Source organism: Balearica regulorum, chromosome 24, assembly GCF_011004875.1.
Source record: "Balearica regulorum gibbericeps isolate bBalReg1 chromosome 24, bBalReg1.pri, whole genome shotgun sequence".
NCBI classification, from domain to species: domain Eukaryota; kingdom Metazoa; phylum Chordata; class Aves; order Gruiformes; family Gruidae; genus Balearica; species Balearica regulorum.
In genome coordinates this window covers 4,069,450-4,091,049 of record NC_046207.1, presented here as the reverse complement: position 1 = coordinate 4,091,049, position 21,600 = coordinate 4,069,450, and the positions used below count along the sequence as shown (strand labels likewise).

At 66.8% G+C, this 21,600-nt stretch overlaps 1 protein-coding gene across 5 annotated transcripts; it reads right to left on the bottom strand.

The window, feature by feature from the left end:
- Positions 1–273: 273 nt before the first annotated feature.
- Positions 274–19,367, bottom strand: LOC104639762 (signal transducer and activator of transcription 5B). 5 transcript variants are annotated; one of them, XM_075774908.1, is made up of 19 exons: positions 19,225–19,367; positions 6,608–6,745; positions 6,301–6,457; positions 6,126–6,215; positions 5,744–5,918; positions 5,537–5,667; positions 5,310–5,461; positions 5,072–5,227; positions 4,788–4,967; positions 4,552–4,639; positions 4,254–4,376; positions 3,972–4,064; positions 3,630–3,836; positions 3,099–3,193; positions 2,899–3,029; positions 2,017–2,187; positions 1,760–1,811; positions 1,252–1,359; positions 274–1,181 (listed from the first exon to the last, which is right to left on the bottom strand). In XM_075774908.1, exons 2-19 carry the CDS (start codon positions 6,733–6,735, stop codon positions 1,055–1,057), a joined length of 2,364 nt encoding a protein of 787 aa, XP_075631023.1. In that variant the 5' UTR covers positions 6,736–6,745; positions 19,225–19,367; the 3' UTR covers positions 274–1,054. The 5 variants fall into 5 exon arrangements, with proteins under 5 accessions (XP_075631023.1, XP_075631026.1, XP_075631025.1 ...); XM_075774911.1 differs by having other exon boundaries at positions 2,032–2,187; XM_075774910.1 differs by lacking the exon at positions 19,225–19,367 and adding an exon at positions 18,889–18,908.
- Between the last annotated feature and the right edge of the window lie 2,233 nt (positions 19,368–21,600).

Genomic DNA, 21,600 nt, shown 5'->3' with positions numbered 1-21,600 from the left:
CTGCCCCACTCCTGCCTGTGCCGGGGGGGGCTGCGGGGGGAGGCTTGGCCCCCTGTCCCCCCCTCTGCACTCGGGGAGGGGACACAGACCCCAACCCTGGGCCTGGCCGTGGGGCACCCCCTCACCTGCCGCGCCTTGGCCAGGGATGGGGGAGCACGGGGCCACCCGCATCCCCCTCAGCCCCTGCCCCACAGGCTCCTCTCCCCCCGCCCCCCCCCAACTTACCAGGGCAGGGACCTGAGTCCTCCGCAAGACACACGTGAAACCCAGAGCTTTTGTGTTACAAAAATAGTCCGTGCTTTATTTACTCTGTGGTAGAAAAATAACATGGCCAGGACCCCAGAGCTTCTCGGCCACGGCGAGGGGAGAGGCAGAGGGGATGGGGGACAGAGGGCTCCACTCCTCCCAAACCACCCGCAGCGCCCAGCCGCCCTCGCTGGGTGCCCTCGCGCCCTGCCTCCCTCATGCTGCACTGGCTCCGGAGGGGGATGCCGAGGCCGGGAGCCAAAGGGGCTCCCGCACCCTTGGGGGGGCCAGAGGAGGAGACGAGGTCCGGGAGGGGACCCCGCCGCTGTGGAGCAGAGCACTAGCACGGGCTGGGTGTGGGGGGGAAGCCCCAGCTGACCCCCCCTCTCTGCCCCATGCCAGAGCCTGGTGTGCCCACACACCCCTGGGAACGGAGCCACGGGGTAGAACAAGAAGGCGACACGTACATTCTTAGTGACGACTGCGAAAGCGAACCTGAGGCCAGACCCCCGGCCCCCGCCCCGAGCAGCCCCTCGGTGGGGAGCAGGGTGGCTGCGGGGCCGGTGCTTGCAGAAGCGGAAAGCCGAAGCTGGGCCTCTTAAAAGGAACATACAGGAAAACCATGCGACAAATCCGCTGCCGTTTATACAAGGGCATAAACACCAAAGAGCCGGACGCCAGCCTGCGTTTTGGGGCAGCACAGAGCAAATCTCCGGGGCAGGGCCCACCCGCTGCCCCCCCTGGCACAGAGACACAAACACAGCACAGACCCCGCAGTGCCGGGGCCGGGGGGCCGGGCACTCGCCCGTCACGACTGGGCGTGGGGGATCCACTGACTGTCCATGGGGCGCCGCAGCAGCTCCTCCACGTGCCTCGCCACGTCCATGGTGTCGTCCAGGTCAAAGTCCCCCTCGGGGTCCAGCACAGCGTCAGGACTGCGGGAGGCAGGGGGTGAGGGAGGGGAACCAGCTGCGGCCGGATGGGGACGGGGGACGTGATACCTACTTCTGGGCATACATGTTGTAATGGGGCTGGGAGCAGACGGCGGGCGAGGGAGCCTGGTCCATGTAGGTGGCACTTCCAGGGGCAGAATCACCTGATGCGCTGGCAAACCTGAGGGGGTGGGGGGGCTCGTGAGTGCTGACATGGGACAGGACGGGCTCCCCCAGGGTGAAGTTGTGCTCCAGGAATTCCCACTGCCTCCGACCGGCATCTCCCAAGGCTGGTGGGGTGCGGGCAGGGGACCCAAACCCCACACCCACAAACAGCGACAACCTGCAGGTTCCCCAGCCCCCTGGGTGGCAGCAGGGTGAGGGGGGGGGTCCGCCTTCCTGGGGAACAGGCGGCCCTGCCTCGGCCACAGGCCCACGTTCCTCAGCCCCCAGCACCGACGTGGCCAGTGGTGTGTCGGAGCCCGAGAGCAGAGGTGCCCTGTGCTGCCGGCCGCCCCAGCCAGCTCGCCGGGAATGATCCCATGGGACAATGCAGGGTCTGTGTTCAGGGTCACACTTACTCTGGTACCACTTGCTTGATCTGTGGCTTCACGTATCCATCCACGGCTTTAGCTAGAGGAAAGAAGGCAGCACTAAGGCCCCGAGCTGCTGGCGCATGTCGCAAGCCTGCGGCGGGGCTGAGGGCTCACGTACGGCCAGCTGAGAGCCCCTGCGGGGCTGGATGCGACCCCAGGGCGGGGGGATGCCGTCAGCCCCAGCTCCACCCCAGTGGGATGCACGAAGGAGCGATACGTGTGGGGTGAAGGGGCAGCGCTACCTGGCGTGGACTCACAGAGAACCGGCGTGTAGTACTTGGAGAAGACCTCGTCCTTGGGCCGGTCGGGGAACACATAGATGAGGTAACTGAGGTCCCCGAGGCGGTCGGCAAGGGATCGGATGGAAAAGTCTCTGGTGGTGAAAGGCATCAGGTTCCAGAACATCCTCTCAGCTGGAAAACAAGAGCAAGGACCACGGTGACGCCCGGAGCCAGTGGCAGCTCCTGGCCGCGCTCTGGACATCGGCTGCAAGATCATGCTGAACATCAGACAGCATTTCCCACGCTGCATCCCTCCCCCAGCAACGCTTAAGGACAAAACGCAGGCTGCCAGAAGACTGGATCAGCCAGGAGGCACAGTGAACTTGAGGCAGGTCTGGCCTCATTTGGACACGTGGGGTGCAGGTCGTCCCCCCCCGATAACACGGGGGGCTCCGTGGGGCTTTGTGGTGCTGCTCGGCCACGCGACCCTCCAAAGGATGCTCTCACAAAGAACAATAATGAGCCGATTTGCTGCACGAGGTCAGGCAACCCATGCAAACCCCTCGCACCAGGAAGCGCTACGGAGTCACCGCGTTTCATACAGCCCCAAGTAAGTCCCCATGGTCGGGTCGGACTGCTTGGCCCCGTCCCTCCTCCCCACCAATGCCAGCATTCGGGCTGGATGCGGCCACGGCTGCAGCGAGCGACGGCAGCGCCGCTCCCCACAGGGCAGCCAAGGCATTCCCGTAAGCTCCCGTGCTCGCCCCTTTCCGGAGGAAGGCTCCTGCCTGCCCGGCCAAAACAGGAGGCGTCGGAGCAGCAGCACCAGCCCCGTGGGCACAAGACAAGTCAGTCCCGGAGCAGGACCCATGGCGAGTGCGGGAACTCCCGATGGGCACTCACAGGAGTCAAACTTCCATGCGATGGTGATGCCGCCAATCTCCGAGTCGCTGAACCGCAGGAGGAAGGTCCCGTCGGGCTTGTTGATGAGCAGGTCGTGCGCCTGCTGCTTGTTGACGAAGCCCAGGATGGCCCTAGGCAGAGCGGAGCCGTCAGGGCCGGGGAGCTCGGGGCCAGGCAGCACGGGGCAGGGCGGCTCTTACCCGTCGTTCCAGTGCGGCTTCAGATGCTTCTTCAGCACCTCCATAACCCCGTCAAACCACTGCCAGAAGGTGTAATTCCTCCCGGGCAGGTTTTCCTGTGAAATCCCCAGAAAATGAGCACTCCTGTCTCCAGCCTGTTAGCTGCTGTTAAGCAGCACAAGCGTTCGGTGCAGCAGCAGAGACTTGGGGACCCGGACTGCAGGACACCCGCCAGCGCTGCCAAACCAGGCACAGGTCAGCTCGACCAGGCAGCCCAGCCCCAGGGGAGCACCAGCAATGCCTCCCCGAGGACACAGACCCCGTCTGTGGGCCCTACAGCACCCCGTGTCCCTCCACGCAAGGAAGGTGACCACCTCCCACCCCACTGCAGCTGACAGCCGTCTTTTTTTTCCACCACTCCAGCAAAAATCGGCTCCACGGGAGGGACGTGTCCCCCGGCACAAGCACTGGTACTGCTGGCGTAGCAAAGCCCCTGTCCCAAAGCACAGCAGGACCCCGGGGCTCTCCCAGCACAGAGCCCAGCCCACTCACCCGGTTGAACTGGGACCAGGACACCGTGGTGCTGCTGTAGTCCTCCAGGTGGGAGCTGGTGCTGTTGAAGAGCTTCTGTGCCAGGAACACCAAGTTCTCCTTGGTCAGCCCACGGCTGCTCTGCACCTCTGCCTTGAACTTCATGTTGAGCGCCTCGCAGAGCTGCGGCCACTGCACCTTGTCGGGCACGGCAAAGGGTACGCGGCCCTGGGGGGCACAGAGCAGGGTCAGTGCCGAGCTCTGCCTGCCGCCTCTCCCCGTCTGCAGACCGAATTCAACTCCTACAGCCCCCCCCAGTGTGGATGGGGCCTGTCCTGACCCCCCCACGGCACTGGCACTCACAGGCTCGGCGAAGGCGTTGTCCCAGAGCACGGTGGCCGTGGCGTTGTTGTCCTGGCTCCCGTGCACAATCACCACCACGGGCAGGGACAGTGTCTGCCAGGAGGAAGGAGACCAGGATGGGCTGTGGGGCACCAAGGGAGCATTGCCCACCTTCACCCACAGACACCCCCGGGCCACCCCGGTCTGCATGGGTGCCCCGTGACCTCACACCCTGCCCTGCCCCACATCTGTGCCCCACAGCTGGCCCGAGCCCTGCAGAGGGGACGTGGCTGGTGGCTTTACCTTCACCTGGAAGACCAGCTCATTGCCACCAACACTGAACTGCGACTCGAAGAGGATGGTAAACTTCTCCTCCGTCACCGACTCAGCCCCACGGCGGTCCGAGCGCTTGATCCGCTTCAGGGACTGCAGGGACATGACGAGTGAGCACAGAGGGACAGATGGGGACACAGGGGGGATACCGGGGTGAACACAGCGGGGATGCAACACAGATGGGGACACAGGAGAGGTGAACGCAGGGGGACACGAGGGGACGGGAGGTGGGAGCATGCGTTGGGAGGGGGGAGCCGACAGCACTCACCATGTTGCGGAAGTGGGCGCTGAGCGTCCCCGTGGCCTGGTGATACTCCATCACGCAGCAGTTGTTGAGGATCTCCCCGCTGCTCTCGCTGCCATGGAAAGGCACAGGGTCAGGGGGACCAGCAGGACTGGGGTGCACCCCCCGTGCCAGGTCCTGCTTCCTCAGTGGCCCCAGCACCCCCATGCAGCCCCGTCCCACCCCCCCCCCCAGCATGTCCTCAGCCCCCCGGGCATTACTTGCGGGTGCTCTCATTCTTCAGCAGGGCCTTGGCTTGCTGCTCGCTGATGATGGTGGCCTTCACCTGGGGGGGGTTCATGTGCACGTTCAGCTTCCCCCCCACCAGGAGCCGCACGGTGGCTGCGAACTTGGTCTGTGTCTTCAGCACCTGAGGGGGCTGCTTCTCGATGATGAAGGTGCTGGGGGGGGACATGAGGGTCAGGGGCAGGCAGGCAGAGCAGCCCCAACCCAGCCCCCCCCCACCCTGCCGGGTGCCTCAGCCGAGCTGGGCCCCCACCTCTACCTGGTCACCAGGGCGGAGATGATGTCGGTGATGGTGCCGTTCAGCTCTGACAGCATCTCCTCCACTGGGCCCGGGATCGGCAGCTGCTGGCACAAGTGCTCGGCCCGGCGGATCTGCTGCCGGTTCTGCCAGATGATCTCTGCCAGCTTCTCACACCTGGGGGAAGCAGGGCTCAGCACCACGCCGAGGCTCAGCACCCCATCCCGCCCCGCTGGGCATGACCGGTGCCGGCACCCACCAGGTCTGCAGCACATCCAGGGTGCCCTCGGGGGGGCCCCCGTTCCCCGCTAGCTGCTGCCGACGCTTCCACTGGATCAGCTCATCATCCAGGATGGTCGTTTGCTGCTTGCGCAGCAGCTGCAGCGTCTTCTGGTGCTTCTCAGCCAGGTCCTGCAAGGCGGGACGATGTTACGGGGCTCGGGGACGGTGGCACAGCTGGCCCAGGGCCGGGACGGCAGCACTCACCACACGGTACTGCTGTAGTGTCTGGGCTTCCCGGTGCAGCCAGGCCTCCAGCGACGCCTTCTTCTGCTGCAGCGTCGTCTCCCGCGACAGACGCTCCTGGGGGCCCAGCTGGGAGAGCTGGGAGAACTGGGCTGGGGGACGGGGCGTGACGTTAGAACTGGCACCACCAGCGCCCCGGCCCCTGCGCTCCCCTGGCCCCCCACTCACCTTGGAGGCGCATGTTCTCCTGGTACTGGATGATGAAGTACTCCTGTGTCTGCTGCAGCTTCTTCAGCTCGTTCTCCGAGTCCTGCGTGATGAGCCGCAGCTCTTCGAAGGTCTGGTTGATCTGCAGGTGCTTCTGCGACATGGCGTCCACCAGGGTGCCAGCCGGCGAGGGGCTCTGCACGGGGCACAGGGAGTGCTCAGCATGGCAAGGGGACCCCCCACCATCCCCCTGGGCGCTGGGGACAGTGGGGACCAGGAACAGGCGCTGCCTCAGGGCCTGCTCCCATCATCCCAGTCCTGGAGACCCCAAGCATCCCCCCATCCTGTGGGACTCATTCACTCGCCCTCCTCATGCTGCAGACGTCCCATGTCCCCCACTCACGTTGTTTGCCTCCCGCACCAGCCGCTGCTCGTGGTAGAGGATGTGCCGGATGCAGCGCACCAGCTCCATGGGGCACCGGTCGTACGTGTTCTGCAGGGAGAGCACAGCCTGAGCCAGGCGTGGGGCAGGGACACCCCCCCGGCCCCACGGCCCCCGCCCACGGACCCCCACTTGCCTGTAGCTGTGTGGCATAATGCCCCAGCTTGATCTTCAGCAGGAAGCCATCTTCTCCCACTTGGTGGTCTGCCTTCTTCTGCAGCTCCTGAATCAGCCCCTCCAGCAGCTGCGTCGCCTTCACGTTCTCCTGGGGGTTGTCGAGGTCGATGGAGTCCCTACGTGTGCAGAGCAGAGCAGCGGCATCAGGGCAGCCCCGGCCCTGCATGGGGGCTCCCCGGCGGGGGGGGGGGCAGCCACCGGCACCCCGACGGCGGGTGCTGCCAAGCCCAGCATCCCCCAAGGGGACGGGGACCCCGCTGACCTACCATGCCTGGCTCTCGATCCACTGCGACAGGTAGTGCCGCACCTCGATGGGAAAGTGCTGCCCGTAGAGCGCCTGCATCTGCCGCAGGGCTTCGCCCTGGAGCTGCTGCGCCTGGATCCACACCGCCATGGCTCACCACCTGCCGGGGACACGGCTCATCAGGGCACCGCACCCAGGCCGGGTGCTGCACCCTGGGTGGGGGGTCTGGCCCCCGCAAGCCCTTCGTGGGAGACTCCAGGTTCCCAAAGCCCTTCGCAGGAGCATCCGGGTTCTCTGGTGCTGCCGGAGGCACCTCCGGCTGCCAAAGGAACGGTCAAGCAGGGACAAGGGACCCCGGCTCTGAGTCACCCCTCTTTTCTAAGAAGAGCCCTGGGAGGGGTCTGAGGCCATGAATGCGCCTCCGCGCTGACTCTCCACATGGTAATCATTTCCCCTTGCTGCGCCACGGGATCACAGCCATCGCCGGCCACGGAAATGAGGAAACGGGGCCGGGGGGAGGGCTGGTGAGAAATCCAGGGTGACGCAGAGCGGAGGCCCCCCCTGTGCTCACCCCAGCTCCTGCCTGCACCCTGGCAGCGCAGGCAGGCGGACGGGCAGGAGTGGCCCCGGCCCCGAGGGCCCACGCGGCACCGCAGCCCCCGGCGGGTCCCCGGTCCCACGGCTGCCGCGCGTCCCGTGCGCCAACACCACAGAGGAGATGCCGTGCAGAGCACGGAGCTTCCCAAAGTGAGTTTTGGGGCGGCTCTGGCTCCGTGCAGGAGCACTGCCAGTTCCCACCCGCCACGCGGCTCCGGTGCCCCGGCTCACACGGGGCAGCCGCGGCAGGCAGGGAGAAAGGACGGGCAGGGATGGCGCCTATAAAAAGCCCGAGCATCCCCTGCCACGGTTGTATGTGCAGCTTGGCGGGGCCTGGAGAAACAACCTGGCGGTCGAGTCTTTGAGGGTGACAGGATGATGAGCAACAAGGGAGGGCCTGGGGGGCTTGCACGCGAGCCAAGAATGAGGCAATAAATAGCATTTACACACACCGCCAAACCACCTGGGATTTAGTATCGTGTGGAGGTGCTGGCGGGGGTGCAAGGCCTCGGGCTGCGTCCCAAGGCCAAGTGGCCAGGACCGGATCCGGTTACCGCACCAGCCGGTGACAAGCAGAGGGAGCTGGGGACCGCACCAGCGGGGCCTGTGCCTCCCTCCCTCCCCGAAAGGCTTTGTTCAGCCTCAGAAATACCCAGTGGCCCGAGGGGCTCCAAAAGCAGGCAGTGCCATCCCACGGGCAGGGGCGTACACCGGGGGAGCACGCGGCAGGGGACGACGGCAGCAGGTCCAGGCGGAGCAGCCACGGCTGGAGCCCCCGGAGCCCTGTGCACCCACCCCCTGCGCAGGAAGAGGAACAATAACCGAGAGTTGGCTAAAAATGAATTTTTCCCCTATAAAAAGGGAGGAACGTTTCCACATTCACAGAAATCACCGAGTTGGAAATCCTGTTGGCAAAGAGGGGACTGGGGAGGCATAAAAATGCAGACAAGGAGGGGAAGGGAAGGCAGGATGGCTGACAGCAGGATGCACGCTGGCAGTTAGAAATTGCGGATGCTTGATAAGAGGCATCGGTGAGAACCGCTGCCCCGGCAGAGCCAAGGAGAGCAGCCACGGCCGCGCCGGCACCATCGTGCCACAAACAGCCAAAGTTCCCAGAGCGGCGGGGACATCTGCACGGATACAGAGCAAACAAACGCTGCCCTGCCTATCGAGAAAATGGTGATCTCTTCCCATCTCGCGGTGACAAAACACTTCCTATTCCACTCCAGCATGTTGTTAAGCAACAAGTCTCAGGCTGCTGCTGCGGTGAGCCAGCAGACACCACGCTTGGCCGGCGCTGGCCTGAGAGCAGGAGCATCACCGCTGGGGCGCCCAGCAGAAGGTGAGCCAGCATCATGTCAGCCTTTACAAGGGGACCGTGTAGCAGTCGATGGCATTATGGCTCATCTGGCGCATGCCCTGACTGAAGGCAGGGCTGTCCCCGGGGCCGTGCCACCCCAGTGGATAAGCACATCCCCAAAAAAACCACTCGTGCCAGGCTCGGGCATGACCTCCATGGGCATCACCAATGCAACAGTGGGTGTTTCTCCGAGCACTTTATTTTTGTCTCCCATGTCTCACCCATGGATTGACAAACCAAACTTCCCCAAAGGCCGCAGGGCCCCCGAGTGCCCTGGTACAAGTCACCAGTGCTGCCTGCCATGAGCAAACGAGGTTTTCCAGCCACGAGACCCAGCAAGGTTGGGGCAACAGCTCTGCTTCAGCGAGAGGTACAGCACCGCGGGCCCACCGTGCAGCTGGAGCTGTGTGCCCCTTCCAGGCAGCCCTGCGCTCCTGTGCCCAGCCAGTGCCCGGCAGCCAGTGCCCCGGCTTGGTCCATGCCCAGCACCATGCTCCTCAGCAGCACCGCCGGCGAGCGCTCGCAGGGACCTCCTTGGAGCCTCGGGACGGTCTCGTTCCTGCACCCAGGGACCGGATCCCTCCTCACGTTATCCCCACCGGTGCATCGCCCCAGCCCTGCAGCCGCCTGGCTCAGGAAACCTCTCCAGGGTCGGGCAGACGGGGCCTGCTCCAGCCTGCTGGCGTTTACCCACCCCCGGCGCCGTCCGCAGCCCACCAGCCATGGCGCTCACCGTAGGTCCCGTACCCCGGCAGGGACGGGCAGCGCTGCTGCAGTGTCACACACTGCCACGGGTCAGTCGTGCTGCAGCCGCCGGCCACGCGCACACTCAAACAACTGCGAGAGACAGATAATTGCGGTGGTTTAAGACACTTTGCATTTGCTTGCTGGCAGTGAGCTATAACCCACCCATTACCACAGCTCGGTTAACCAGCAGCAACTCAACAAGCCACAGCAACACGCTCACCGGTGACTTATCGCCTGCAAAGCAGCACACGCGGCAGCTTCCCGGAGGTAGGACAAGTGCCATGGAGAGGGACCCCAGGCCCGTGGGGACAGCACGGGCAGGGCAAGCACGGAGGGAAGGGAGATGCCGGCAGTCATCACTTCTGCATCCAACAGCCCCGCTTCCCGCTGCGATGGGGAGGTACCACCAAACAGGCTGCAAAAACGGGTGAAACAAACCCAAAAGGGGTGCCCAGAGAGCCAGAGGCAGCGGCAGGGTAGAGGACAGGCAGGAGGAGGCTGGCAGCACCGCTGGGGCCAGGGATGGCCAGGGGACCCGATGTGACCACACCGGGGACGAGCCACGGCTGCAGCGGCAGCCCTGGCGGCAGAAGCAGAGTGGCAGGAGCAGTGGCACCTCCCGCCCATCCTCACGAGCTACAGGAAAGCCAAAGCGAGCCAGAGCACGTCTGCGGGCAGACAAAAGGAGGGAAATGCCTCATGGGGCGAGGCCGGCGGCGGTGCCTTCCCCCGTGCCATGGGCACAGCAAAACCCAAACATGGGCAGCGCCCGCCCAGGGGCTGGCACACGCACTGCCGCAGGATGCTCACAGGATGCTCACTGTATGCAGCCGCAGGATGCTTGCAGCACGCAGCCACCATGGGGACATCCCCATGGGCAGGGCACCCCTGCCCTGGTGCTAGCACAGCCGCCGACGGCAGCCCTGTGCCCAGTTCCGTGCCCTGCAGGGCCGGGCAGGGGCCAAGAGTCAGGCAAAACCCTGGGGGGGGGCCATGGCAAAGGGCTCTAGCCTTAACCCCTCCGGTCCCACACACCAGACCCACGCGCCCCTCCACCGCGGTGGCTCCCGCACTGCCCCTTGCCCAGCGCTCTCCCAGCCCGGGGGTCTCCTCTGGGCAGGGGTACAGCGCTTTGCCCCTGGTGCTGGGCTCTGACAGGCGGCAGCCCTGCGCCCACCACGGCTGCCTCCTCCCGCCGCAGTAAACAGACAGACACGTGGTTTCTCGGCACCTCCGGGAGCCCTCGATCGCTTCCAGGTCAGAGCCGGCCTCGCTCGCAGCCGCCGGGCCGGACCCTGCATGCCTCACAGCCGGTGCTGCCGGGGGGCTCCGGTCCTGCCCCAGCCAGTGCCGCTCCTGCCCCGCGGCAGCCCCAGTGGGAAGGAATCCTACGTCCCCCGAGAAGGGCAGCCCCAAGCAGGCTCCCTCCGGGGCAGGATCCGGCCCCCAACCAGGTCGTGGGAATGGCGGTGCTGGCAGCCGAAAGGAGCCGCTCGGCACGCAGAAGGGCTCCGGTTCCCCTGACACAGACACCCACCCCTCCTGCCCACAATGGCTCGCCCTCCTGCCCACACCAGCTCACCCCAGGGGACCCACTGGAGCCCCTGGGCAGCCGACAGCCCCACTCAGCTGGACCCTGCCCAGGGCTCCCCCAGCTCACCCTCCTCACCCTCGCACGTGGGCCTGCCTGCCGCAGGCAGCGAACGCCGCTGCGCACCACGTCCTGCCCCACAACTGGGGGGCACAGAGGGCTCCGCATCCACCCAAGGGGCCCTACAGCCCCAGGGTCATCCCGGCCGGTGACTCCCCCAGGCACGGGCTTGGCGGGTCCGGCAGAGCCCCAGGGCTCAGCGCGGTTCCCGGCTCCTCCGGGGCACAGGAACCACAGCCCCGGCAACGTGGGGTGCCCCGTTCCGCAGCCGCACTCACCCAGGGTCGTGCACGACTCTGCCCCACGCACCACTCCGGCGTCCTGGCCCCAGGGCAGCCTGGCCACAGCTCCAGGCAGGCACCGCCGGCAAAGCCGGGCTCCCGGGGCAGCCGTTTCACAGGCTGCGTGCTACAGGAAGGAGCAGAGAGCAGCTATTTCCTTCCAAAATGTCAGCTGCCTGCGCAGGGCAGCCAGCCCCAGGCTGCCAGCAGCTTCCTCCGCCACTGCTGCCTGCACGGTGCATGCCGAGGGAGCAGGGCCGGCAACCCCTCCGTGCTCAGCCCCGCACTCCTCCCCGGTGCTGGGCACAGCCTCTGCCCCCAGCACGTCGGTGGGGCTGAGCCCCCCCGGAGCCCCCGCGGGCAGCCGGGGACGGGACCCCAGGGACCGCTGCAGGAGTTCAGCGTGGGGGGAGACGGGACTGACTCACCTGCACCCCCCCCCCGCTCTGCTCACCCCCCACCCCCCCCCAGCACACAGCGCCGGGGTACAGCCCGCACCGGGAACGCTGGGGTGCCGGTGAGCAGCCCCCCCAGCCCCCCTGGTCCCGCTCAGAGCTGCCGGCCGGGGCTGGCAGACGCCGGGCATGCGGCGGAGCCGGCACAGAGGGCCGCGGCGATGGGAACAGGGCGGCTCGCCCGTTTCACGCTTGCCTGTGGTTTCCAACTTTCGGCTGGGAGGTGGCAGCGCCTGCCCGGCGCGGGAGGCAAGCTTCTTCTAGAAGCTCGGTCCTTTGATGGGTTTTGTTTTGTCTCCCGCAGAAGAGCGGCAACAGCCGACAACTTCACCCCGGCGGCGGCCGCCGACCGCCCTGGCACGCCAGAGCCCCCGGCCCACGCTGGAAACTGCCGGGGCCAGGCAAGCAGGGTCGGGAGCCGCAGGGCTGACGGAAGAGGCACGGCCAGCTCTGGAAACACAACGTGTCCCCCCCTCGAGGGCTGAGGTAACGGCCCCCGCAGCCTGCAGGCAGAACTGGGACTGGCAGCGCCGGGACCAACCGGGCTTCCCGGCAACTTTGGGAGGCAAAAAATGGAGAACTGGCACCGTTACAGGAACAAGGAAACCCCACGCGCAGCCTGACGCTGCCCAGGGAGAAATCGGCCCCGCAGGCAGGTGGAGACGCCCCGGCCGGGGACCGGCGCCGCTGCGCAAGTGGTGGGGGGGCTCAGAGCCGGGGGGCTGCCCGCAGCTCGGCTCACACCGCAGGCCTGGGGCTGTACCTGCCCGCTGGCGTTTGCCACCCTTGGGAACGGTTTTTCTCCCCTCTTCAGATTTTCCCTTCCAACCACAGAGGCTCAGAAACCTGCGTCAAACCAAAACCACCAAAATACCCAACGAAATCCCAGCAAAATCCCTCAAATCCAAGGGCTGGGACCTAGAGAGAAAAATCACCCCAGTGCACTGAGAGCTGCCCTGGCGCAGCCGCGGCCAGAGACAGGCGTTGCCCCGGCGCCGGCACGATTCCCCCAAATGCCGAGCACAGAGCAGGACCAGCACCAGCAGGATCCAGGTCCCCGCAGCAGAGCGGGGTTGCGGGGGACCACGGCCACACTGCCACCACCCTGGCCGAGCTCGTCGGACCCCGCGCAGGCTGGGCTGGAGGCTGCGGCTGCTCGGGAACAACGGGGGGGGTCTGTCTGGGCACCAGGGGGGCCGGGGGCTGAGCGGAGCAGGGCAGCGCGGTGCTGGCAGCCCGCCCACCCAGCTGGCCGCAGGCAACCAGCGCCGGAGCAGGAGCCAGGCACTGGTGGGCATGACACACCACGCAGCCATACCGGCAGAGCCGAACGCCCACCCGCACAGTGGCACACAGCGTGCCCCCACAGGCACCAGTCCAGCGTGGATCCTGTGGGACATTCGTCACGGGGAGCCCAATCCCCGCCAGCACCGGTGCTACCCCCGCCATAAACCCACTGACAGGATTAGAGAGGCCTGGGCAGAGCTTTAATTACTCCCGACTCCCTGGGGCCAAGCAGACGAATTAACCGGGACCGAATGGAGCTGCCAGCTCTGATGCCTCAGGGTCCTGGGGCTTCCCCTGGACTCGGGGAGGGGGGGGCATCCTGGGGTGGGCATGGAGCCACCGGCCACCCACAGCATCCCAGCTCTGGGCAGGCACCCGCCCTCACCCAGGAGGGGATGTGCAGCCGCCACGTGCCAGGGCACTTGATGAAGGTATTTTTCCTCCACAATAATAATGACCCAGCCCAACCCCCTGTGTCACCATGCTGAGGGCGAAGCACCCGCAGGAGGTGCAGCCCCCAGGCACTAACGTGCTGCGCCCGCTCCAGCACAGCGGGGAGGCTCCGGCTCCATCCCCGTTCTCCATCCCAGGAGGGAAGAGGCATCCCCCCAAACATGGCCCTGGAGAAGGGCAGGGAGGTGACAGGATCCCAGCAAAGCCCCAAGGGGCGGCAGCTTTGGGCTTAGGAACGGGCCAGGCAGATCTGGGACAAGGGAGAAGCCCCTGCGCCCCCGCCAGCTGGTTCAGCTTTGTGATGCCCCTTCCAACAAACCAGCCAAGCCGAGCAGCCGCCTCCCAGGGACCCTGCAGACACCCCGGGGTCTCAACGGTCCTGCGCCAGCCCCCCGCACCGAGGCCGCCTCCAGCACAGCCCCAGGCTCTCTGCTAATCCCTGCTCAGACCAGCACCAGCCCAGGAGGGATGGGCTGGTCGGAAGGACCTGAGGATTAAGCTCATTTCAGTGTCGAATTAGTCCCGATTGGGGTCTGGAGACACAATTTCATTTTATCTGCCACGCTCCAGCGAGTGCACACAATCGCACTAATCCAGTCGCCGGCCAGGCTGGATTTGCAGAGCAGGACCCAGGTGGGCCGGGGGAGATGTGGGCAGCACAGGCACCGGCTGCACTGCTCCGGCCACATCCACCCCTCTGCAGCTCGTGCTCTCCATGGGGCAGGGGAGCCGGTGCAGAAGCCTGCCCCAACGCCGGCACGGCTGTCCCGCAGCCCAGCCTGCACGCCACGGGCACCTGGGGTGGGACAAGGACCCGCTGCTCTGCCCAACCACCCTGCCCGGAGAAGAGGCACCAACCACACTGCGAGACGGCACAGCGTATGCGTCAGGCGGGCAGACGCTCGCACCCTCGTCTTCAGGAGCGAACATCGAACGCAGGCGCACGAGGATGCCGCCAACAACAGCCAGCGGGGAGCCCGCGCGGTGCCTGGGAAAACGCTCGCCAGCCCTCTGCCTCACCAGCCACCGCAGACGTCCCAGCCCAGCAGCACCCTGTCACCCCTGCCCGAGGGCAGGCCCAGGCAGCACGCTGCAGCACAGCGCCGGGCTCCCGCCGGTATGGGCTGACAGCCCAGTGATGTGTCCTGTCAACAGGAAAACTGCTCCCGGGCATCACAGCCTCCTGCCACGCCGGGCAGGGGCAGGCAGGGCACAAACCCTGTGCTGTCAGGCACCAAGAGGAGTCGAGATCCCCCAAACAGCCCCCGCACCTCCACCATGCTCTGCCCCTCCGGGTGCCAGGGTCTGCACCCCAGCAGCTGCCCTGCACGGGGAGATGCTCTCGCACCAGCTCAGCAGAGCAGGGGGGATGGAGGGTAAAGCCTTGCCTTCGGAAGGAGGTACAAAGACACCCAGGGATGCTGGCAAGAAGGGGGACCAGTCAGAATGGGAACAAAAAGCCAAAACATCGATAGTTTCTGCAACAGAAATCTTTCAGAATAGGTAAACCTCACAGTCAAACCCGGCCAGGGGTTAAACCCAGCGGTCATCCCCGATGCATGCAAACGAGTCCAGGTGGGAGAGCTGGGGTTTGGCTTTCCTCGCCCTGGGACACGCTCCGCAGCCCCAGGAGCAGCAGCAGCTGCCGGTGGCGGGGGGGGGGGGGGCAGAGGGGAGTCCCAGCCTCTGGGCTGCACCGCGTAGCGCCGCACCGCGTAGCGCCGCACCTCAGCGTTTCCAAAGGGCTCAGGTGACTAATGGGGTTATAAACGGAGCGTGCCGGGCCAGGGCAGCTGTGCCACCCAGAGCTGCAGCCCGAAAGCGGCCGGGCCGCATGTTAACACCACCAAATAGGACAGAGATCATTTTACAGCTGTTGTAGCCAGCGCAAAGGGCTCAGATACACCGCCAGTGAGAGCTGCCTCTTTCTCTGCTAAAAGCTTTGCAGACAGCCATCGAGAGACAGGGACAAAAAGCCAGACAGAGCACGCACCCAGCACTCAGCCGCTCGGCGGCCAGGGCTGCGCCGATGCCGCGCAGGCTCTTCGAGCTCTACCCCAGCACCAGCCTTTTCCCCAATTCCCTCCCCGACAGAGCTGTGCTATAAACCAGCATTTACATCTCACAACAACAGGAAGACACGAAGTTGCAGCGAAAATGGAGATTGCAAAACTCACCAGTGACTGTCTGAACAGGGAGCGAGTCGTGACCATGTTACGGTTCGACTATACCGCCGCGGCCACCCGAGCCCGGCGAGAAGCCGCCCAGCAGCACATCGCTCCCCGGCTTGGCAGAAAGCAGGAGCTGGCACTAGGGGAAAACGCAGGGCACAGAGCGTGCCCGCCCGCGAGCAGCCAGCTCTCCTGGCCCCTCTGGTGCAGCTAGATCAGTGGATTCTGCTTTATCAGCAAGTAGGCTCAGCCCTATCGGCCAGGAAGCCGTGTTCACATGTGTGCCTCCCCCTCGACGTTTCCCAACGCGGCGGGAGAAGCGGTTCGCAGCAGCCTACCTTTTATCAGCCAGCAGATGTTGCTAGAACTGTTGCTGCATGTAAAATTCAGGCATGCCCAGCGCCGCTTGGATCCCTGCACCGGCCACGCGGTGCCAGGGTAAACACCCCCGCCCCCTTCCTCCCGGGATCAAAACACTTGGGGGTTGCAAAATAGACACCCCATGAAAGGAAAGGCATGCCACAGAATCATTACAGCTGTCGAGGCTACTTCTCCCAGAGCATGCTGGAGCCCCAGCCGGCACAGCCTCCCAGACCAGAGCCGCCTGCGCGGCCGCAGAGCCAAGTCCTGATCCATCCCAGCGAGGCGGGGACTGGCGAGCCCCTGCGTCCGTCCCCCAGCACACGCAGCCCTGCGCCGGGCTCCCCTGTGGCAGGCACCACCGTGGTACATTTGGCCCCGTAACGCGGAGGCTGCTCCGAGGGCAGCACCCACGGCCGCGCGGCGGGAAGCCGGCAGCCATTGCAGCCCCACGGGGCAGCGGGACCGCGGCCCCCAGCGCAGGCACTGGGGGGCTGCCGACACAAGGGAGGTCCTGCTCAACCCACACGCTGCCCTGCCGTGTCTGGGCTCCCGCCGGCTCCCGGGGCTGCCGCGAAGCCTGTCAAGCACAGACCAGCTTACAGTAATTCCTTGCAAACCATCAAGTCATTTCCCAGTCGACGGGGTTGCTTTACTGTACTCAGCACAGCACAGTCACCACTCGCCACCCCACCACCCACGCTGTGGAGGAGTACAAGGAGCAGGGATTTTTCGCAAGCAGTGTATCTGGGTTTTGCTATCACTTGAGAAAGGGCTGGGAAACCCCACGGCAGAGACCTCACAGCTGCTTTGGAGTCAGCACTTCCCCTGCAGCGAGAGGGGAAGGTCCCTCCAGAGGCTCCGTGCAACTTTGCGTCAAGCATCCCTGGCCGCAACTCCCTGTCCCCAGCACCAGCATCCCTCGTCCTGCCCCGAAGCATCAACCTCGGGACAAGGCGGGCGCACCAAAGCTGCCGAGGTGGCTGTAGTGACAACTGCCAGGGGGCAAACACCCCCCCTCAAGGGAGGACGCTGTCAAAGTGCCATGAAACAGAGAGTGGGTGAGAGCCACCTGTCACACCCCCTTCCCAGCCCGGCTCTCCCACGTCCTCGGGCGCGGGCTGTTGGCACCTCTCAACCTGCACCAGCGCTCCTCCCGCCATGTGGCTGCACGTGCGGCACGGCACAGCACGGCACGGCGCTCCCCAGCGACAATCCCCGCTCTCCAGGGACGGTTATAAAACCCAGGGAGACGGTCTCCGTCCGCACGTCCGGCACCATGGGGACCTGGGAGCCACGTAAGGTCAGGCTGCGATCCCGACAGCTTCGGGAGCACCAGTGCTCGCTGCAGCCATCCACAGGCAGGTGACCCCGACACCCCCAACGCCTCCCCGTCACCGGAGCCACACAAACAGGGCAGAGCCACACTCGGTGCCGGGCCCCAAGCAAACCTCCCTCCTGCACAGGATCGTGGTGCTGGTGCACACACGTTGAAGCATGACGGCAAACCTCGGCTGGAAATTGCCACTGAGAGAGCACCGTAACAGCAGCCAGCCCTCCCGTGCCAGCGCAGGGCTGCGCTCCCCACGACAGGCACAGGGCCTTCCTCCCGAAGTCGGGGCACAGAGATGAAGGGGGGAAAAAACTCCTGTAAAGCTCCCGCAGCGCAGGGCTGGTTCCCTGGTGCCCTGGTCTCCAGACCACCCCACAGCGCACGTGCCAACCGCCTCTGTGGATGCTGGCTGCTGTGGCTCACGCCGCTCCTGCCGTGGCCGTGAGTACTGCCGGGACGCAGGCCTGGCCGCAGGCAGATGTTGGGGTGAGCCAGCCCAGGGCCAGGAACATCCTGCGACCCGTGTTGCGGAGACTTTGTGCGCCACGTCCCTGCCACAGGTGAGCCGCGCAGCCCTGCACCGCGGTCCCGCCACAGCAGCGTCATGCCCTGCACCCCTCGGCAATGCACCCCAACCACTTGCCGTCATTGCCCGTCCCCATCCTCTGCCACGGGGCTCCCCTGCGCGCGGCAGAGCACGCGGGCTCCTGCCAAGCCTCACCACAAGTTCACACGAGTCGAAGGCCCCAGCACCGCGCTGCAGCTGACATCAGAGGTGTTACTACCGTCAGCAGTTCAGGTGGAGGCACAGTTGGGGAGTCCTCGGCAGCACCAGTGCCTGCACCCCAGTGCCGATGCGAGCTGGGCGTTGGAGCCCCAGAGTCGCTCGGTGTCACGGCAAGGAGCTGCCGGGAGCCCGGCCTGGCGTGAGCCCGGCTGTCGGCCGGCTGGGCGCTGAGCCCTGACAGCTCCCGTATCCCGCCGGACAGGTGGCCGCTGCTCCCCTGGGCTCGCAGTCACCGGGCCGCCTGCCCCGGCCGGCACACGAGCTGGGTGAAAGGCCACCGGGCGCTGCAGTCCCCCAGGGTGTCCCCGCTCCCGCTTCGCACGGGGGAACTTTTTCCTTCAACTCTGCCTGGCAGCGCAGAGCCGTGCGTCCCACCGCCGGTGAGCCGGACCCCGTTCCCATCGTTCTGCCCCGGTCCGATGTGTTGCTGCTGCTGCGGGACCCCCGCCTGCCCGGACGACCCCCCCCCCCCCGCCTCCCCGGGGCTGGGGCTCGGGGCTGGGGCTCGGGGCTGGGGCTCGGGGCTGCCCCCCCCCCCCCCCGCCCGCCGGGACGCGCAGCGCCGGTTTCTGCGCTTCCCCCCCGCGGCCACCGCTCAGGCAGGGCCCGTCCCGGGCCGACGGCGGCGGGAACCGGCCCCGCTCCGCCGGGCGACGAGCGCCCCCGCCCCGGGATGCGCCGCGGCACCGGGACGGCCCCGCCGCCCGCCCCGGCCCGCGCAGCGGCCGCGCAAAGTCCGTCCGCCCGCCCGAACCCCCGGGTGCGCCGCGCCCGGAGCGGCCCCGCTCGCTGCCCGCGCCCCTGCCCGGCCCTGCCCGCACCTGCGCGGCCCCTCTACCCGCAGCGAGGCCGCGGGCCCGGCCGGCGCCACCGCAGCGCCCCGCGCCCGGCCCCGCCGACGAGCAGCGCCCGGACGGGAGTTACGAAACACCCAAAATATTTACCGACGGGCGGCGGGAGGGGAGGGGAGACGCGCCCCGAGCCCCGGCCGTCCCCCCGCCGCAGGTGCCCCCGAGCCCCGCCGCCCCCCCCCCCGGTGCGGCCACGCAAAAGCGAAAGCGGCCCCGGCCCGGCCCGGCCCGGTCCCAACCCCGGCGGCGATGGCGGGTGTGTGTGTGTGGGTGCGTGTGTGTCCCCCGCCTCCGCCCCGCTCCTACCTGCGGCCGCGGCGGCGGCTGCGGCTCCGCTGCTCCGGCGGCTCTCGGCGCTCGGTTCCGCCGCCGCTCTGCCCCCTCCGGCCGCCGCCGCCGCCGCCGCCTGCACCGCCCCCCGCCGCCGCCGCCCGGCCCGGCCCGGCCCGCGCGGCACCGCCCCCCCCCCCCCCCCGCGGCACCGCCCCCCCCGCCCGCCCCCCGCCGCGCCACCGGTACCGGGCACCGGGGTAACGGCACCGGGCACCGCGCACGGGCAGAGCCCGAAGCACTTGCAGGCTTCGGCACCCGCTGTGGCGGGGCACAAACTGTCAGCGGAGTTTGGCACCGGTGAGCGGGGAGGTCCAAAGCAGCAACAGGCGTTGGTGCTGGGCACCGGGGCGCCCAAACCGGTACCGGGCAGCGGCAGGAGCCTGCACCGCCACCGGGCACCGGGCACGGGATCCTCGCACTTGGGGGATCCCACTCCAACACCAGTCACGGGCACTGGGGGAGCCCATTGCAGCACCGGGCACCGGCACCGGGATCAAGTCCCCGACACCAGGCACGGCCGGGAGCCCCCATGGGCACCCAGACCCCCGTCTGCACCTCTCCTTTCTCCCACGTCCTCCCTGGTTCCCCAAGCCTCTGACCATTTCCTCCTCGCCACCATCCCTGCCCACGGGATGGGCTCTTCCCCCGTGGCCACCCCAGCCGCCCACCCACCCCGCTGCCGGCCGGCCCCTCTTGGCACAACCCGGACAGCCGCTGGGCTGCAGCGAAGGTGCGAGCGCTGCCCGCTGCACCTATTAATATTTCTTAATGGTTTCTTTGTGCTGTGCTGCCTGCAGGCCTCGGCTGCCTCCCGCTCGCCCTGAACCTCTCGGAGCAGAGGCTGCGCGGGCTCCCACGTCTGGGGAGAATGGGTTTCCCACGGGAATCATGTGGGCCCTGCCGGGGTTCGCGTGTGAGTACCAGGAGAGAAAGGAAATCCCACCCCGTGGAGTGCAGGATGAGTAACGCCACCGCCCCGGCTCCCTCCGGCTCCGCAAGCTTCCTCCCTTCTGGTAACTCAGAACACAGGGGACAGGCACACAGGGGACACCCGGCACGAGGAGCGCGGGGCCGGGGCTGCTCCAGCGGCTCAGGTTGGGCTCGCGGGGAAAAGCTCCCGCGCTGCAGGGCCGGCGGTGCCGGCCAGCCCAGGGGTGCAGGGGGAGGCCACCATCCAAGGTCAGGGAAAGTGGGACTCCACCAGCCCAGGGAGCCTCTGGGGACAGGAGTTATCCAAAAGGTGAGACCAGCGGGGATGAGCGTAGCAGCCATGAGCCACCTCCCCATGACAGAGTCCCGTCAGGTTTCCTCGGTCCCTGCACGTGCCACACGGCGCAGCAGCCGCTCGAGCAGGTACATCCACGCTGGGGTGCCGCACCGGCTGCTGGCCCTGGCAGGATTCGGGTGGTGCCACAGCCGAGGACGGAGACCACTGCAGGACGGGAGCGCCTGCCCGGCATCGCAGGGTCCGTGGGGTTTATCAACTGCTGTGCCTGCTGTGCCAGACCCGGGCCCCCCACATCCGCCTGATGGGGGTCCCCCAGACCCTGGTGTCCTGTTCCCTCGCCACTGTGGTACCGGGTGGTCGCACACACTCGTGCTCACTCTGGCCAGCGACTGCACCGGGCTCTCCGTGTGAAATGAGCTCAGAACTCCCATTTGGATCCGGATGCCCTCTCCCGCTGCAGGCCCCGGGCTGAGGCCGTGAGGCCACGTGCATGGTCAGGGTCTGCACCGCAGCCGGGCCCCCAGCGCTGCCACAGCCTTGTGCACAACGGGGTGAGGATACTGGGAGCGAAGGCAGGGTAACGGGCACCAATGCATCTCCCTCTCCCGAGCCGCCACGTCTCCTGCAAGCTGTAAGGAGAACCAAGGCACTACCTGGACCTCTGGCGTCCCCCAAACAGGGAAAGGTGGCAGCGGCCCTGAGAACACCAGCCCGAGAGGCTCTTGCACAGCTGCCAACCCACACCCGACACCTCCCAGGCAGCGCTGGCACCCCAAGGCGATGGGGCACCCCGGGTGACAGGGCACCCCGGGCAGCGGGCGGTTGCCGTATAGCGGCAGGGAGAGGCGGCTGGGCAGGAAGCAATACTGGGTGTGCTTGTTTCTGCTTGAGTGCTCTCGCCAGCCGCATGGGATCTCCTGGGCTTTCACTTTCGTTACCAGTTAATCTTCTGTGGCCTCAAAAAACTCTGGAGGGAAATTCAGCGGGCGCATGGCACTGTCCCGCTCTGGCCTGGGAGAAGCGTGGCTGAACCCTGCCCGGGGCTGGTGACGACCCAGTGCCAGCCCTGGGAAGCCGGGAGAGACGGGCTTGGCTCTCCTTGCTCGAGTGCCAGTGCTGGG

Bases quoted from the DNA above. Each gene is read 5' to 3' on its own strand.
- LOC104639762 (XM_075774908.1), bottom strand. From the start codon at position 6,735: ATGGCGGTGTGGATCCAGGCGCAGCAGCTCCAGGGCGAAGCCCTGCGG. The intron at 4,640-4,787 runs GTAATGCCCGGG...TTTCCATGGCAG, and splicing joins AAGAATGAGAGCACCCGCAA to CGAGAGCAGCGGGGAGATCC. The intron at 3,030-3,098 runs GTAAGAGCCGCC...CGCTCTGCCTAG, and splicing joins AAGCCGCACTGGAACGACGG to GGCCATCCTGGGCTTCGTCA.